The sequence below is a fragment of the Myotis myotis genome, unplaced genomic scaffold, assembly GCF_014108235.1.
Source record: "Myotis myotis isolate mMyoMyo1 unplaced genomic scaffold, mMyoMyo1.p scaffold_m19_p_14, whole genome shotgun sequence".
In the NCBI taxonomy this organism is placed as follows: Eukaryota; Metazoa; Chordata; class Mammalia; order Chiroptera; family Vespertilionidae; genus Myotis; species Myotis myotis.
In genome coordinates, this window is record NW_023416318.1 from 268,815 (window position 1) to 287,094 (window position 18,280).

Below are 18,280 nucleotides of genomic sequence, written 5' to 3' on the forward strand. Positions count from 1 at the left end.
GTTTGGTCTATTTGCATATTAGGGTTTTATATATATAGATAAGGTGCCCAATCCAATATGGGGTAGCCAAAATAGAAATTGCCCTTATCTCTAAGTAAAATTGCACAAAGTATGTATTAGATGCTTCCTACTTCTAACAACGTAATTTATGCTGAGGAAACGTGGTAATTCAGGCAAAAAATAATTAAATTGGACTTCAATAAAACTAAAACCTTCTGAGTTTCAAACAATACCAAGAAGACAACCCACAGAATGGGAGAAAATATTTGCAAATCATATATCAGATAAGAGCTTAACATCCAGAATCAATAGAAAGGAGAAACCAAGATGGCAGCATAGGTTAACGCCGGAGATTGCTGCCTCGAACAACCAATTCAAGGGTACACCTAAAAGACGGAACGGACATCATCCAGAACCACAGGAAGGCTGGCTGAGTGGAAATTCTACAACTAGGAGGAAAGAGAATATCATACCCAGACTCAGAGGAGGCGCAGTGCTGAAGTGAAATACTCAGGTGCGGAGTGCGTGCAGAGCGGGCTGGCGGTGGAGGGCGCGGTTGTTGTTTTCAATCGGGAGGGAGTTTCAGACTCTGAGCTCCAGATCCGGGCGAGTCTCTAGGGACCCAGACTCAAACGGGAGAAGCGGGACTGTCTGGCTTCGGTCGGAACTCGAAGGCAGCTTTCTCTCCGAGGTTTGCAGCGGTTGCTGGGACTCTGTGAGGCAGAGCCCTAGGGACGGAACTGAGAGCAGCCATAACTGCTCGCTCTGCCCGCCCTATAGATCCCCGGGGACCGGCCCCGCCCAACCCCTGCACAGAGCCATTTGCCGGATAGCCTCAGGCAAAGGCTAGATTAGCACCGCCCTAGAGATCCAGCACAGAAGCTCTCCCACTGCAGACACAGTAGACTCTCATAGCCAGTTAGCCTAAGGTCAAATCACCCCCGGTAACAATCAAGGCTTAACTACAACAAGACTGCGCACAAAGACCACTAGGGGGTGCACCAAGAAAGCATAAAAAATGCGGAGACAAAGAAACAGGACAAAACTGTCAATGGAAGATATAGAGTTCAGAGCCACACTTTTAAGGTCTCTCAAGAACTGTCTAGAAGCTGCCGATAAACTTAATGAGATCTACAAGAAATCTAATGAGACCCTCGATGTTATGATAAAGAACCAACTAGAAATTAAGCATACACTGACTGAAATAAAGAATACTATACAGACTCCCAACAGCAGACCAGAGGAGCGCAAGAATCAAGTCAAAGATTTGAAATGCAAAGAAGCAAAAAACACCCAACTGGAAAAGTAAAATGAAAAAAGAATCCGAAAATACAAAGATAGTGTAAGGAGCCTCTGGGACAGCTTCAAGCGTACCAACATCAGAATTATAGGGGTGCCAGAAGATGAGAGAGAGCAAGATATTGAAAACCTATTTGAAGAAATAATGACAGAAAACTTCCCCCACCTGGTGAAAGAAATAGACCTACAGGTCCAGGAAGCGCAGAGAACCCCAAACATAAGGAATCCAAAGAGGACCACACCAAGACACATCATAATTAAAATGCCAAGAGCAAAAGACAAAGAGAAAATCCTAAAAGCAGCAAGAGAAAGAAACTCAGTTACCTACAAGGGAATACAAATACGACTGTCAGCTGATTTCTCAACAGAAACTTTGCAGGCCAGAAGGGAATGGCAAGAAATATTCAAAGTGATGAATACCAAGAACCTACAACCAAGATTACTTTATCCAGCAAAGCTATCATTCAGAACTGAAGGTCAGATAAAGAGCTTCACAGATAAGGAAAAGCTAAAGGAGTTCATCACCACCAAACCAGTATTATATGAAATGCTGAAAGGTATCCTTTAAGAAGAGGAAGAAGAAGAAAAAGGTAAAGATACAAATTATGAACAACAAACATGCATCTATCAACAAGTGAATCTAAGAATCAAGTGAACAAATAATCTGGTGATCATAATAGAATCAGGGACATAGAAAGGGAATGGACTGACTATTCTTGGGGGGGAAAGAGGTGTGGGAGATGCGGGAAGAGACTGGACAAAAATCGTGCACCTATGGATGAGGACAGTGGGTGGGGAGTGAGGGCGGAGGGTGGGGCAGGAACTGGGAGGAGGGGAGTTATGGGGGAAAAAAGAGGAACAAATGTAATAATCTGAACAAGAAAGATTTAATTAAAAAAAAAAAAAGAGCTTAACATCCAGAATATATACCAGTAAATAACTCTTACAACTCAAAAATAACAAGACAAATTTTAAAAATGAACAAAGAATCTGAATAGAAATATTTTTCAAAGAAGTTGCACAAATAACCAATAAGCGCAGGGAAAGATGCTCCACATCATTAGTTAGTAGGGTAATGCAAATCAAAACTATAATGAGAGCCCTGCAAGTGTGGCTCAGTGACTGAGCATCATCCTATGAACCAGGAGATTATGGTTCGATTCCTAGTTAGGGCACATGCCTGGATTGGGGGCTCCATCCCCAATGGGGGGCATGCAGGAAGCAGATGATCAATGATTCTCTCCAATCACTGATGTTTCTATCTCTCTCCCTCTCCCTTCCTCTCTGAAATCAATAAAAAAATATATATTTTTTAAAAACTATGAGAAACTACTTCAGACCCACTGGGATAGCTACACTGAAAAAGATGGATGACAACAAGAAGGGTTGGCAAGGAAGTAGAGAATTTAAGAAACCTCAAACATTGCTAGGTTGTAAAATGATGCAGCTGCTATAGAAACACTTTCACAGTTCCTCAGAAAGTTAAACATAGTTACCATACGACCCAGGAATTCCACCCCTAGGTATATACCCAAGATAACTGAACACATATGTCCACACACAAACTTGTACATGAAGCATTATTCAAAACAGCCAAAAGTGGAAACCATCCAAATGATTAATGAATAAACAAAATGTAGCATATCCATACAATGGAATGTGGTTCAACCGTAAAAAGAAACAAAGCATTGATACATGCTACAACATGGATGAACCCTGAAAACATGATATTAAGTGAAGTAAGCCATATACAAAAGGCCACATATTATGTGATTCTATATATGACTTGTCCAGAATAGGCAAATCTACAGACAGAAGTAGACTCGTGGTTGCCAAGGGGCTAAGGAAGAGGGGAATGGAGAGTGACTGTTAATGAGCAAGAGGTTTCTTTGGGGAGTAATGAAAATGTTCTGGTTATGGTTGTACAACTCTGAATATACTAAAAGCTAGTTAATTGTATACTTTAAAAGGGTGAAATTTATGATATTAAAAAAAAGCTTTAAAAAGCCATAACTCCTATCCATCCAGACATGTTTGTTTCTACAGTCAATAGACAACAAAGTAAACAACAAATTAAAGAACATAAAAGCAGACACCAAACTACAAGAGAGAGGTTATTTGGAATTTATCAACTATAATTCCATGCCCCAACCTTGACATCCATAGATATTTTCAAATCTTAACAACTTACGGATTTTGATGTCACTGTTATCTCTTCTTCCTTTACCATCTACAAGTCCCTATAGTTTTTGGTTTTCAAGTTTATAAATTATACTAGTAATTTAATTAACACTGAGAGTTCTTGGTATGCCCCAAGAAAAAATAACTTCTACAAAGTATATGGAAGCATAAGAAAAGTATAGTAATCTGACAGAGAACCCTGGGAAAACCCTGTTCAGAGAGAAAGAGTCCACTAATGCATTTTCAGTGGAAAACAGCCAAAGGTAAAAACTGGTTTAAAAATCACTGTAGTAACCAAACTGAGTGAAACCAAACTTCAGTCCTAAAGAGAGAGTTTTAATGGTCTGCTGACTTCTCTGTCTGAAAACAAAACCTGCTTCTAAGAGAACCTTTCTGTGAAAGAAATCTAACTGGGTTCAGTTCCTAGAAGTAAAGCTGGAGGGGGGTGGGGGTGGGGCGGGGGGGGGGGGTTGGTTACTGTGACAGCTGTCTTTACCATAACTAAACTAGATCTGAAGGGAAACACTGGAATCCAGGTTGGCCGCTGCGGTGGTCACTTTTTACCCAGGATGAAGTCCTGCTTTTTCAATGTAATAAGCCTCCCCTGGACTCAGGCCCCTACATAATAATGAAAGAAATAGTTCTGAGACAGTGCCCATCACTTCCAGTCACCACAATATTTTATATACAGCAGTTTTAGGTTTACAACAAAATTGAGAGGGAGGTACAGAGATTTCCCATATACACTTTGCCCCCACACATGCATAGCCTCCCCCATTATCAACACTTTCTGTTATTTTTTTGCAAAGGACAAACTTACACTGACACATCATACTCACCCAACACCTATAGTGTACCTTAGGGTTCACTCTTGGTGTTGCACATTCTATGGGTTTTGACAAATGTACAGACACAGGTATATCCTTCATTATAATATCATACAGAGCACTTTCACGGCCCTAAAAATCCTGTGTCCTGCCTATCTCTCCCGTCCACCCTATTCCTGGCAACTGCTGATCTTTTTATTGTCTCCATAGTTCTGCCTTTCTCAGAAAGTCAAGTAGTGGTATCACACAGTATATAACCTTTCAGGCTGGGTTCTTTCACTCAGTAATATGCATTTTCAACATACACCAATTTCCAAATAAAACACATTCACAAAATGGAGCCACTGCAGTTATAAGTTTCTTCTCTCTTCCAAATAATGACCTCCCCAAAAGAAAAAAATCAGCTTTAAACTCAGAATGAGAATTTACAGGCTTGTGTTTTGAGCCCGTTTCCTTAATTGTAAAAGAAAATTATCCTAAGGTTTAAAGAAATGAAATTCACCTCAACCTTAATACATAAAGTATTCCTATAAAAGGGTATTCCAAGCCAGAATGTAGGAAGGTAGAACATACTTAATAGTAAAAGAGGTGTCTAGGTCTCACAAAGTGAAAAATCCTTAAAAAATTCCTAGTTATACAGTAGTTTTGTAAATAATATTCAATACAGTTTAGCATTTTGTGTGTGAGCACATGTCTATATATATTTATGTATATGTATATATGTATATATATTGAATATATATTCAATTATTTTCCTACATTACTGATCACATAGTTTAAGATAATCATATGTCCAACCATGTAACAAGATTTACTCATCATTTCAGGCCATCTAATACAATCAGGAAAAATATATCATTACTACTGAAAACTATGTTTCTCATCCTTACTCAGTATTTGCATTTTCAATTTTGTTTGATACTTGTTTTTATGATATGGGTGGGGGACCTCAAATAATTGTACACACACTATTAAAGACAGTGTTACTAAAACGAAACAGCTGGTTGATAGGCAGCACTACAATGCTGTAGCTTGATATGTCTGCACATTGGCAGATAATCATACATTTTAATTTGGTCTATAAAAGGCAATGTAAAAGTGTCAATTACACCAAGAAGTACATGCTGCCTAAAAGTCAAACACATGAGATGAGACCAACTATAACTGAGAGCACTCTATAAAAAATGGTGAGGCACAACACAGAAAGGTATTGCTATAATAATAATTATTCAGATTTCCAAAAAGGCTGAAAACCTTACTACCTAGGACTAGGATACTTTGGTGTAAATAGGTAACAGGGTACCCCAGAAATCACTAATACCTGACTTATCATTGTTAAGAATATCCTGGAAGCAGAGAACAATTTTAATATACAAGTTTATAAATATCTACTTATATAAAAACCCTGGGTGTAACATCACGGCTAGAAGTGCAACCAACCGGAAGGAAGTCAGTCCTGCAGGGGTCGTCCTGGAAATGACTGCGCCCTCCCCCAGCTGTTTCCTGGAGGGCAAGGTTTCAGGCAGGAACCCACTCTTGGCGTGGAGCATGGGAGTGCTGAGTCCTGGGTTGCCTTGCCAAGGGTGCGCCCTCCCCGAGCTGTTTCCCACGAGGCCTGAGGGAAGAACCCACCCTCGGAGCGCCAGGAGCGCCCAGCAGCAGTAAGTCCTGGGTTGCTGAGGCGGAGGCCACAGCGTGGTAGAACTCTGGGTCTGGCCCAACAGGGGGCATGGCCAGCCTTCAAACCAGACCCTGACAGTAGGGAGGAGGCAGCCCCATTCCTCACACAATCTGCTGTTGGATAGCTTGCTGTCAGTGGCCTGCCAGCTAGGAATCCTATTTACTTGCATATCTGTATAAAGTTTTAATACATTATATTAGAGGTCGTGGTGGTACTGTTTTACCCACAGCATCTACAGGAATTGCTGCAAATTTACTTCTCGGTGGAAGCACCTTTCATTCCCAATATAAATTACCAATTTCATTAAATGAAACTTCAATTTCTAGACTCAATATAAAGAGTGAAGTTGCTAAAACTATTAAAAAGGCCCAACTTCTCATTATTGATGAATGCACCATGGCATCCAGTCATGCTATAAACGCCATAGACAAATTACTAAGAGAAATTATGAGTCTGAATGTTGTATTTGGTGGGAAAGTTCTCCTTCTTGGAGGAGATTTTCGACAATGTCTCCATATTGTACTGCATACTATGTGATCAGCCACAGTACAAACGAGTTTAAAGTACTGCAATGTTTGGGGATGTTTCAGAAAGTTGTCTCTTACAAAAAATATGAGATCAGAGGATTCTGCTTATAGTGGATGGTTAGTAAAACTTGGAGATGGCAAACTTGATAGCAGTTTTCATTTAGGAATGGATATTATTGAAATCTCCTGTGAAATGATTTGTAATGGATCTATTATTGAAGCTACCTTTGGAAGTACTGTATCTATAGGTAATATGAAAAATATATCTAAACGTGCAATCTTTGTCCAAAAAAATGAGCATGTTCAAAAATTAAATGAAGAAATTTTGGATATATTCAATGGAGATTTTCACACATATTTGAGTGATGATTCCATTGATTCCACAGATGATGCTGAAAAGGAACATTTTCCCATTGAATTTCTTAATAGTATTACTCCTTCGGGAATGCCGTGTCATAAATTAAAATTGAAAGTGGGTGCAATCATCATGCTATTGAGAAATCTCAATAGTAAATGGGGTCTTTGTAATGGTACCAGATTTATTATCAAAAGATTACTACCTAACATTTCAAAGCTGAAGTATTAACAGGATATGTAGAAGGAGAAGTTGTTCTGATTCCAAGAATTGATTTGTTCCCATCTGACACTGGCCTCCCATTTAAATTGATTTGACGACGGTTTCCCATGATGCCAGCATTTGTGATGACTATTAATAAATCACAAGGACAAACTCTAGACAGAGTAGGCATATTCCTACCTGAACCCATTTTCACACATGGTCAGTTATACGTTGCTTTCTCTTGAGTTTGAAGAGCATGTGACGTTACAGTTAAAGTTCTAAATACTTCAGCACAAGGGAAATTAGTCAAGCACTCTGAAAGCATTTTCACTCTTAATGTGGTGTACAGGGAGATATTAGAATAAGTTTAATCACTTTATCAGTCATTGTTTGCATCACTGTTGTTTTGATAACATGTTTTTGTTGTTTTCATATAATGTTTTCGCCGTTTTTATATCATGCCTCTGTTGTTATATTCTTTTGTTACTGTTTAATTATTAATAAATTTATATATTATTTTCATATACATTTTACTAATTTCCTTTCCTCTCTCACACTTCTATTATAAAGGGCAAGTAGCAATATTAAAATATCTCTGCTAATTAATTCCCTTTTTAAAAAAATATATATATATTTTATTGGTTTTTTACAGAGAGGAAGGGAGAGGGATAGAGAGTTAGAAACATCGATGAGAGAGAAACATCGATCAGCTGCCTCCTGCACACTCCCCACTGGAGATGTGCCCACAACCAAGGTACATGCCCTTGACCTGAATCGAACCTGGGACCCTTGAGTCCGCAGGCCGATGCTCTATCCACTGAGCCAAACCAGTTAGGGCAATTAATTCCCTTTTAATGTGCACGAATTTCATGCACCAGGCTACTAGTTACATATACTACATTTCAGCTCTTTTGAGTTATTAACTCCCCCCCCACCCCAAAAAAAGTTAACTCCACTTTCATAAAATGGAACAGAGAGCTTACATCTGGAATTAAGTGAAAAGCAAAATGATGCACACTCTTGATGTAGATAAATACAAAGAACCCCATATAGTAAACATAATCCTAACTGTACCTAAAAGAAAAGTTAGATCTCACAGAGGAAATAATACACTCCAGAGACTATCCTACATTAGTTCCTTTAAAAAAATTTTTTTAAATAGAAAAAGACAAAGGATTAGACATTACTAAGAAAGCAACAAGGGGAAAAATTTTCTACCTTATCACATTCTTATAAAAAAAATTTTATACCTTAAAATAAACAAAATGAAACCAAAGACAACACAGAAAAAAACAAACACTAAAGTCAAAAGAAAGGGAGAACCATGACATTTAGATTGAATGGACATTTACTGAGCACTGAATGCATGTGTCAACAGCGTTCAGGGTACAGACTAGACAGATTAACCGCTAGAGTGCCGGGGAGCGCGATCGTGCTCCTCCTGTCTTTCGCCAAAAATGCCGGGAACACTATCAAAGCTTCGAAATGGCATCCAGTTCTAAGTCTGCTTTTATTAGTGATGATGGATATTGCTAAATATGTCAATGTAGTAAAGGTTTCCTTAAGTGTTTGAATATGTAACTTCATTTACTTGCGATTCATAATTTTTTTCCTAAACTGCTGTAAAATCAGCAAAAATGCCTTGGCAATTTTAGCATAGTTCCTAGGGTATTGGTTGGCACTCAAAGGGTTAAGAAATTTAGGATGGGAGTATAAGGAGACCAAGATAAGAGTCTAAACTAGAGTCTGAAAAAACTGTTGATAAGGTGAGCATGGATATGCTTGCAAAGTAATAAAATACAAAAACTTGAAAAGGTAAGGCTGGTATTAAAAAACAATATGAGACTATTTCATACTGTGAGTAGCAAACTAAAATTGGCCTATTAAAGTTTTATGCTTCTCATGAACTATCTCAGCACCTAGAACACAGTAGCTGCTCAGAAGAGACTTAGAGGGGGAAGGAAAAGGCATAAATAGAACATGCTCATTTTCCTTCTACAGGCAGTACACACTGAAAACAAAACAAACTTGTTTCAGTATATTAATAGCTAGCGAATCTGTCGGTCAACTCCTGACAGAACAGAACAGTGGATTCAATAGGTATTGTGATCCACTGCACCAAATCACAGCCCAGTGTGCTTGCTACAAAACCAAGCATGGAGGCAGGGGGGCAGGGAGGGAGTTTATATTTAAGGGCTAAATTACATGGTACAGACTAATAGTGCTCCTGAAGCAGAGAGCTAGACCAGAATGACTGGCATAAGAAAGAAAAGGAAGGCTTCAAAAAAGAGACTAGGCCCTAGCCCAGTGATGGCAAACCTTTTGAGCTCGGTGTGTCAGCATTTTGAAAAACCCTAACTTAACTCTGGTGCCGTGTCACATATAGAAATTTTTTGATATTTGCAACCATCGTAAAACAAAGACTTATATTTTTGATATTTATTTTATATATTTAAATGCCATTTAACAAAGAAAAATCAACCAACAAAATGAGTTCATAGGTTTGCCATCACTTCCCTAGCTGGTAAGGGTCCTGGGTTCAATTCCAGTTAAGGGTACATGCCTGGGTTACAGGCTCGAGCCCTAGTAGGGGGCGTGCAGGAGGCAGCTGGTCAATGATTCTCTCTCATCATTGATGTTTCTCTCTCTCTCTCCCTCTCCCTTCCTTCTGAAATTAATAAAAATATATTTGGGCGGGGGTGGGGGGGGCGGCTAGGAGACAAGAACTGGAGAGAGAAAGACAAAAAAGAGGATGTACGTGCAAATTTTTAAATGCTAGATAGTCTGACTTTAAAAATGTAGAGAATTATTTCTAGGCATCTCTTTTTATCTTTGAAATAAATGGCTGAACCCCATAAGGTTTACTTTAGCATTAAAATGGGGCTTTCATATTTAAAAACCACACTCAAATTTCTACCTTCCCCTCACTTAAACTTCCTTTTTTCTTCCTGGTTCCACCTGCCACTCAGGCTCAAAACCTTAGATTAGCCCGGCCGGTGTGGCCCAGTGGTTGAGCTTCGACCCATGAACCGGCAGGTCACAACTGATTCTCGGTCAGGGCACATGCACAGATTTCGACTCAATTCCCAGTATAGGGCCTGCAGGAGGTGGCGGATCAATGATTCTCTCTATCACTGATGCTTCTTTCTCTCCCTGCAGGAGGTGGCAGATCAATGATTCTATCACCGATGCTTCTTTCTCTCCCTTCCTCTCTAAAATCAATAAAAAATCACATTAAAAAAACACACACCTCAGATTACCTTTGATTTTTCCAGCCCCTCTATCACACTCTGCCAGACTCCATCCATTCCATGTACCAACTCCTGGAAATTTCTTTCTTCAGGAATTCTGGGCATGTTCCTTTCATATCTCTACCAACCATATACAGGTGCCTATTTCATCAGATCTTAAACTTAACTATTCTTGCCAAACTTCACTCCCCACTCCAACCAACTTACATGCTACTGACAATTGGTCTCTGATAATGCCTCTCCCTGTTCAAAAAGCCCCTCCCAACCCACGTCATTCAATACTTTCTCCTGGTCTACCACTTTCCCGGGTATCCACGACTACAGAAAACCTATTCCAACTTAATCTTCATTCTTTTACCTCATTTCTCCCCACCCTGATCCTCCACAGTTCCCAGAATGCCTCTTGTCCTCTCACTCCTCTGCACTTTTGTTCTTACCAACTACTTCTCCTGGCACCCCCTCCTATCTTCCTACTACCCACATTCAGTCTCTACTGAAACCTCCCACACGTTAGAAGAGGCTCCTTGTCTCAAGTCTTACTCCTTCTTGTCTGTACCTCAATCAGCACTTGGCCTATATACAGCAGCTCCTTGACTTACGTTGGGGTTAAGTTGAAAATATTGTAAGTCAAAAATGCATTTAATACATCTACCCTACTAAACATCATAGCTTTAGCCTAGCCTACTTAACCATGCTCTCAAGACTTACATCCAGTGTTTACCCTAAGTGCTGGCATGGCTGAGTGGAGCTGGGGCTTGCTGCACTGTCCAGCATCATGTATCGTACCATGTATCACCAGCCCAGAGAAGACCAAAATTTAAAACTTAAAGTATGGTTTCTATTGAATGCATATCATCTGTACACCATCGTAAAGTCAGAAAATCATAAGTCAAACCACTGTAAGTTGGGAACTGTCTGTATATGGTCTTGCATTACAAGGATTGTTTGTGTTTGTTAAAAACATGCCTGTCTCATCCCTAACTAGAGCTTGAGAATGATTGCTTGTCCTCTGTAACTCTCAAAAGACAGCTTAGTTCCACATATAATTGGTGATTAACTACTATTTGACCAGATGCTCTCAAGTTCACTGAAATACCTCTCCTCCCCAAGCAGTTCTTTCCAAGGGTTCCTGCTCTTCCCATTTCTCTGAACTGCTAATACTTGTACCAACCAGAAGCACTGTTATATATTGAGCCCACGGCCTTGGTTTTTGTCCTTCTCAAATATAAAAGTCTGATCTCATTATGCCACTGAAGTTTCTTGAAGACTCTTTCTTATACGCTTTGAGTATCCTTATAGTATTGAGCAGATAGATCCCTGGTCACAGAATGGTATTTCATATACACCAGTAATAAATACATCTAGAGTCAAAGCGCCTCAAATAAAACAGTGCTTAACACTGATTAAAGGCACGGACCTTCAAAATAACAAATATACTTTGTCTTACAGATTTCAAAGCCAGTTCACAACTATTATCTATTTAATTCCCATAACTCTGTGATATTATCAGTTTACTGAAAAGGAAACAGGCTAGGCAAGATTGTAGAACCAGCCCTGGCCAGTGTTGCTCGGTGGTTAGTGTCCACCCATCACCAAAGGGTCTCGGGTTTGATTCCCAGTCAAGGGCATGTACCTGGATTGCGGGTTCACTCTCCGCCCCCTTGGGGTGTGTTCAGAAGGCAACCAGTCCATTTTCTCTCTCCCCCTCCCTCCCTTCCACTTTCTCTGAAAAGCAATAGAAAAAATATCCTCGGGTGAGGATTAACAACAACAAAAAGATTATAGAACCAGTAAATGGCAGAGCAAGCACTCAAACTCACATCTCCTGAGCTCAAGGACAAAAGTGTGTTTTATTCCACCAAGTGCAGACTCATCCTATCTCCTTAATTGGCCGCCAAGCTCCCGGAGGACTGAGGCCTTTTTTTCTTAAAAAATAAGTCTCTCCCAAATAGAAAAAATAATAATAAGTCTCTCCTTATCTCCACCCAAATGTCTTTATATATCCGTAAGACAGTAAATCTATATGAATTCCATAAATATTGAAAACGTATCAAAGTAACACACGGTGCTCTAGTATAAAAAGAAATTACTATTTAGGCCTTAATTTTAAGTGGAGAAAGGCTTTGGTAATATAAGACTTACTATGGACTCCCCAATGTTCCCGAAGAATTGTGAGCTCCGCTGAGCAATCACCAAACCCAAATAAAGTGAAAGCATATTTCTAAAAGCATCAAGTCTTACCGGAGACTCTAGTCCCTATTCTTGAGGCATCAGGCTAGCACCTAATCTAAGAGGAAGGGCAGAGTTTCTGCCACTCTCCTACAAATTATTGGAGCTTTCTAAGAAACGCCCAGTTAGAGATCATCTCCTGGTATCTACCAACTTGCGGGAGTTACATGGAGTACCACAGGGCTCAAAGTACATACCTCAGCGTCAGGGCCCTCCACAACTCTCCCCTAAACTGCCTTTTCGGGGTGATTTTCAAATATTTTACAGATGAATAGGCAGGACACCAAATAAAAACAGTTTTAATACCCCAAGTGAATAGTTTGCTACACCATTTTCACCATCCTAATAGCTAACAGAATAAAACATGAAAACAATGGAAATTTGTCTATTAGCTGTAGTATGATACTATCACAGCAGTGCTGGCATGTTTCCCCTGTTATTATCTGAAGTTATAAACTACTTAAAAGATAAAATAACTTTAGGAAAATAATTTTATCATGTCAAGTACTGAAGTGATGCCAAATAAGTTCCCAAAGGTAACATGAATCAAGTTGTTTTCTCTAGTCTTCAGATTGTCATACTAATAATTCAGTATTTGAATTATACAAACATTACTGTGAAGAAGCAAGGCAAAAACTGAGAAATAAAGGTTGGGCTGGTCAAGAAAACATCTCAAAGATGTTTTGATGTAACTGCCATTGATGTAATTCATATGATGTAACAATGATAATACAAGAATGGGCAATAGTAAGTTTACAGGTGTGAGTACTCGAAAGTTTATTCTGGTATTATTTATTGTATTATTTTCCATACAAATAATTGTAAACCTACTTTTGCCCACCCCTGTGTATATCTATAATAGACACCTATCCCTTTTGTCTTGGGTGCAAATTGTTCTTTCTAGAACTCTGTCCTCTAGTTGATCAACAAGGGATCACATGATCATACATCTACTGACACATGGTAAGCACAGACCAGGATGGCCAGTGGACTCCATGCCCTAGCCCCAGTTACTGATTCAGGGAGAGGCTCATATGACCCTAACAAGACAAGAAGGGTATTTCCTGGTAATTTTGTTGGAAGTGCAGACAAAAGACACACTCCTGTCTTTGGGGACCCTAGCAGCAAGGACGACATGAGCTCCCCTGGACATCTTTACCTCCATATGGAGAAAGCTCCTTTGAGAAAAAACCAACCATGGAAAGCACAGCTGAGAGGAGGAGAACACAAGTCCTGTCTTTATGACATGCTTTGTGCCCCTGAAGCCAGCCTGGCTTAGCCTCAGCCTAGTTATGAGTCAACAAATTCCATTTTAATTTAAAGGATTCTGCAACCAAAAGAATCAAGGGTAGCATACTAGTGTGAATGAGTAAGGTGCCTAATAACAAAGAATTATCTCCGAAATGAGCCAGGAAAGGAATGGCTGACAAAGTTAAATCTGCTTCTAAACCCACTAGAAACACCAACAATGACCTCTTCTCACCATCTAAAATAGCTCAAGTAGTTTGGTTGCTAGTCTATTCTCCTCTTAGAGTATTTGAACAATGGCTACTGTTATCCACCCAAACTCTGCTGGCCTACTTATTTGCTACTTTTCAGATTAGACACTAAACTAGATATCGAATTTTATTCAATTCAAAACTTAGTCATTATCCTCATAACAGTATCCTTTATACAAATCACAGAAATAAAAAAAAAATGTGACCACCATAATTTGTTTTTTCTTTCATGCTTAATTGCCTACTTACCTACTCATTTGCCACCCTCAGATTACTTTAAACAAAGAAAAAGAAAAAAGTAGCAGTTCTTCTGCAAATAGTAACTAAATTCTCTTTGATTCACCAAAGAAATAAATAAAGATAGAGGATCATGATTTAAAAGAGTTTTACTACCAGGATTCAGACCACACACCACACAAAAGGAACTTTAGATAGTTCCCACAAATACAGCTGTCTCTACCAACGTGCAAATTGAGATAATACTAAGCCTAAATCACAGTAAAAATAATGACAAATTATTATTTACCTGAATGCTCTTAAAATTTTTTCTGGAAATAAGCATCTTTGTGAACTAGCCAATTAAGTGTTCAATGAATAAGAAGGGGGGAGGTTTTACTGGGTATCCTTTTTGTCATTTGAATGTACTATTTACCTCAAATAAATAAAATTTAAATTTAGAAAATCCTTAAGAATCACTTTCAGAAGCCACATTAGAACTCCCTTTAATAATAGCCTAAAACTAATAATAAAAAATACTGTACAGCCCAGCAGGCATGGCTCAGTGGGTGAGCCTCAACCTATGAACCAGGAGGTCTTGGTTTGATTCCCAATCAGGGCACATACCCAGGTTGTGGGCTCAATCCCCAGTGTGGGGTGTGCAGGAGGCAGCCAACTGATGATTCTCTCTCATCACTGATGTTTCTATCTCTCTCCCTCTTCTTCCTCTCTGAAATCAATAAAAATCTATTTTTAAAAAAATGCTGTACAGACTTTACTCTTACAAAGGTTGTCATTTTCCCAAATACACTTTAAACATGTCATAAAACTGTTTATCTATTCTTCTTTCACCAAATGTGAATTTAGAATATCAGCAACACAAGCTATATAATTCTTTCCTGTTGTCCCTTCCACCACAAATGAAAATATATAAATATATTTGCCAATAGAAAAAAAGTGCTACTTGTATGCATGCATATAAGCATATCCAACGGACATAAGACACTGGGGGATAGGGGAGGCTAGGGGACTGTCTAGGGCGGGGGGATAAAATGGACACATACGTAATACCATTTGAAATACTTTAAGCAATAAATTAAAAAAAAAGAAAAAGAAAAAAAGTGCTAAAAAGCATATAAATAATCACAAATCAAACCACCAAAATGTATCCATACTATTTATCTGTCAATCAATGGTTGTCCAAAGTGTGGTTCCCATACCATTGATGTGAATGGTGCTTTTACCTGTATGTAAAATATTTTAATAGCTACGAATTTATTTTTAATATGTAGTTTATTATACCAAACACACCAAAGACTGTGACTTCACAAATATCACTGCCTAGAACGAGGACAAACTTACTTAAGTGAAATCATGAATCCATCTGAAAAATAAGAGTGCATATGTGAGTGAGGTTTGAGAAGCACCAGTGCATTATCCAAATTAGACCAAAAGCACAGTAAGAATGATCAAATGGCACCTACTGAACCTTAAATTAGACCAAACTTCATTACAAGGCGGGTACAACTCAATGGCAACAGTGCTCTCCCCTTCCCTCAGAGTTGGGGAAGTTAAGACAACCTAAAGTTTAATTTAAATGATTAAGGAAAAGAATCAGGGCTCAGTACAATCCTTGAACTTGTGGCAAATTAAGCTAAAAAATAGTCCTTTTCCGGACCAACACCATCTATACATCTTCAGCCACCAGTAAACATTAAGCGCTGGACTCTCTCTTCATGAGCCCTTTGCTTTTGCTTTCTCTCTCATGACCAAAACCAAACGCAGCAGACCCTCCCCAGGACTCCCAGCCTGCTCCACCTCCGTTCCCCTTCACAGGCAACCATCTAGGTCTGCTCGTTGTCCCATATGAACATTTCTACTCCTACCCCCACGAGGGTTGCAGGTTGCTTCTTCCCAGGAGCTCAAAAGTGATGCTGAGTCCAGAAGGAGATGTTGTTCAGACTCCCTGCCCACGGACTAGCACTAACTCTCATCTCAAAGCCACCTGGGAGAGGAAGGTGTAGAATAACGAAGGAGAGAAGGAAGGGAGGAGGACAGAAGCTCCAGGAGCGCCACTGCCCTCATCTCAGCCTCCGCAAGCACCTGCACTGCACCCCAGCTGCCATACCTTCCTCTACGCAAATTTCTGTCCAGCTGACGATTTGAAAAGGCCCCCGTCCCTACATCCAGAATAAGCCTATTAAATAAAGTCCTTGACATCCTGACCAGAAGGAATCATCACTGTGACTGTTTTGATGTAAGCATAGACAGATCTTTAATGTTACTTAAAAAAAGAAAAGAAAAAAAAAAAACCCTTCTCAACCAGCTACCACAAGTTAACTCTGGCAAAGTGTCTGCCTCCAGGGCTAGGGCAATACTGAAATAACCCAGACAAAACGCCTTCTCTAGAAAATGGGTTTGCTAAAAAGAAAACAAGTAAAAACTCGATTTAGGCAAATAACCAAAAATTTCTTCCACAATTTGCTTCAGGAAGAACGATGTGCCTGTTCTCCCCCCGTCTCAGCACTGGCTACACTGGGAGGGCGGGCCAGTTTAATTCAGCTAATTCTGTAGGAATCATGTCAGCGCGAAGAGCTGCTTCCACCAACAGTCAAATTATGAACTTGCAGGGGCCACTGTTTCACCCACAGCTAAGAATAACACTGGACTTTCTAATTAAAAAAAAAAAGAAAGAAAGAAAGAAAGAAGAAGTGAGTCCCCAGCCAAGGATGGGGAGCAGGGGCAGGAAAAGGGCCCAACGCAATTCGCCCCTCGGGGCGGGGCGGGGCGGGGGGCGCCACCCGGGAGCGCAGCTGCTCGCAGGTGCGGCGGGCCGACCCCACGCGCGCGCGGAACATGGCTGAAGCACGAGGCTCCGGGTGGGCTTCTGCACGGACTCGCGCTCGCTCTCAATGAGCAACCAGGTCGGGCAGGTTCGAGGCAAAGCGGCCGCGATGAGGAGGGAAAGTCACAGGGGAGGCGGGGAACGAACTCCGAGGGCACCCCTCCCGCCCCGCCGGGGCCTGGGGGCGCGGGCGGTGGGCCGGGCCGGGCCCCGCGTGCCCACCCGGGCCGCCCTACCGTGGCTCTGCAGGATCTCGTGCTTGAGGCCGCCCGTGTAGTCGATGAGCTCCTCCAGGCCGCGCTCGCACAGCTGCCCGTAGCCCGAGAACTTGTGCAGCACCTTCTCCAGCTCGCGCTCCACGGTCACGCACTGATCCATCTCGGAGGCGGCGGCGGCGGCGCTCGGCTCCCCGGCGCCCGGGCGTCCACAGCCGTTCGACCCGGGCCCGGCCGAGGCCGCGTCCTCCTCCTCGTCCCCCAGGCGGGCGGCGCGGGCGGCTGAGGCGGCGGGCACGCTAGCCCCGGCGCCGGGGAAGCCCCGCGAAGCCCGTGCCCGGCTGCCCCATGGCGCACGGCCTCTGGCGCGTCGCAACCGCGCCGGCTCGCTGCCCCACCCGGCCCCGCGTCTCCGGTCCCCCCGCTCGCCGCGTTCGGCTACCCGCCGATTGTTTTTGTTTTTACGGGAACCGGCCGATGACCTGGTTCTCCTGGGCGGCACCAAAAGCCGCCGACCCGGGATGGGGGGGGCGGAGGGGGGGTGAGGGGAGAAGCCACCCCAGCGAAGGAAGGAGGCGGCGCGGGCCGTACCAAGAGCTCCCGCGAGGGGGAGCAGCCCGGCGAGCGAGGGCGGAGGGAGGCGGCGGGCGTCCGCTCGCGCCGCCGCTCTCCAGGTGAGGGCCGTCCCACGCGGGAGAGGGCGCGTGGAGCCGGGACCCAATTGGTCCGAGGAGCTACATGGGGAACTTTGGGGACAGCCCCGGCACTCTGACAGCGCCGCCACTACGCGCTTCGTAAACAAGAGGGTGGAAACCGTCCCCAACCCCTCCTCCCAGAAACCGGGCGAACGAGCCTATGGGAGCGAGGAATACGGAAGGAACCAACGTCCTCCAATCCCGGGCCGAGGCGTAAACCTCCAGCCAATCCAGGTCGAGGGGCCAAACCAAGAGT

At 41.8% G+C, this 18,280-nt stretch overlaps 1 protein-coding gene across 5 annotated transcripts in view; it reads right to left on the bottom strand.

The window, feature by feature from the left end:
• The window catches only part of RMND5A (required for meiotic nuclear division 5 homolog A), a 70,492-nt gene extending 52,628 nt beyond the window's left edge, over window positions 1–17,864 (bottom strand). For 4 of the 5 annotated variants that reach the window (XM_036333886.1, XM_036333885.1, XM_036333884.1 and 1 more), the window contains exon 1: window positions 17,351–17,863. In XM_036333886.1, coding sequence (XP_036189779.1) covers window positions 17,351–17,492 — 142 coding nt within the window. In that variant the 5' untranslated portion in view covers window positions 17,493–17,863. Of the gene's footprint in view, window positions 1–17,350 lie in introns of all 5 variants that reach the window. The other variant, XM_036333887.1, reaches the window with a different exon arrangement.
• Between the last annotated feature and the right edge of the window lie 416 nt (window positions 17,865–18,280).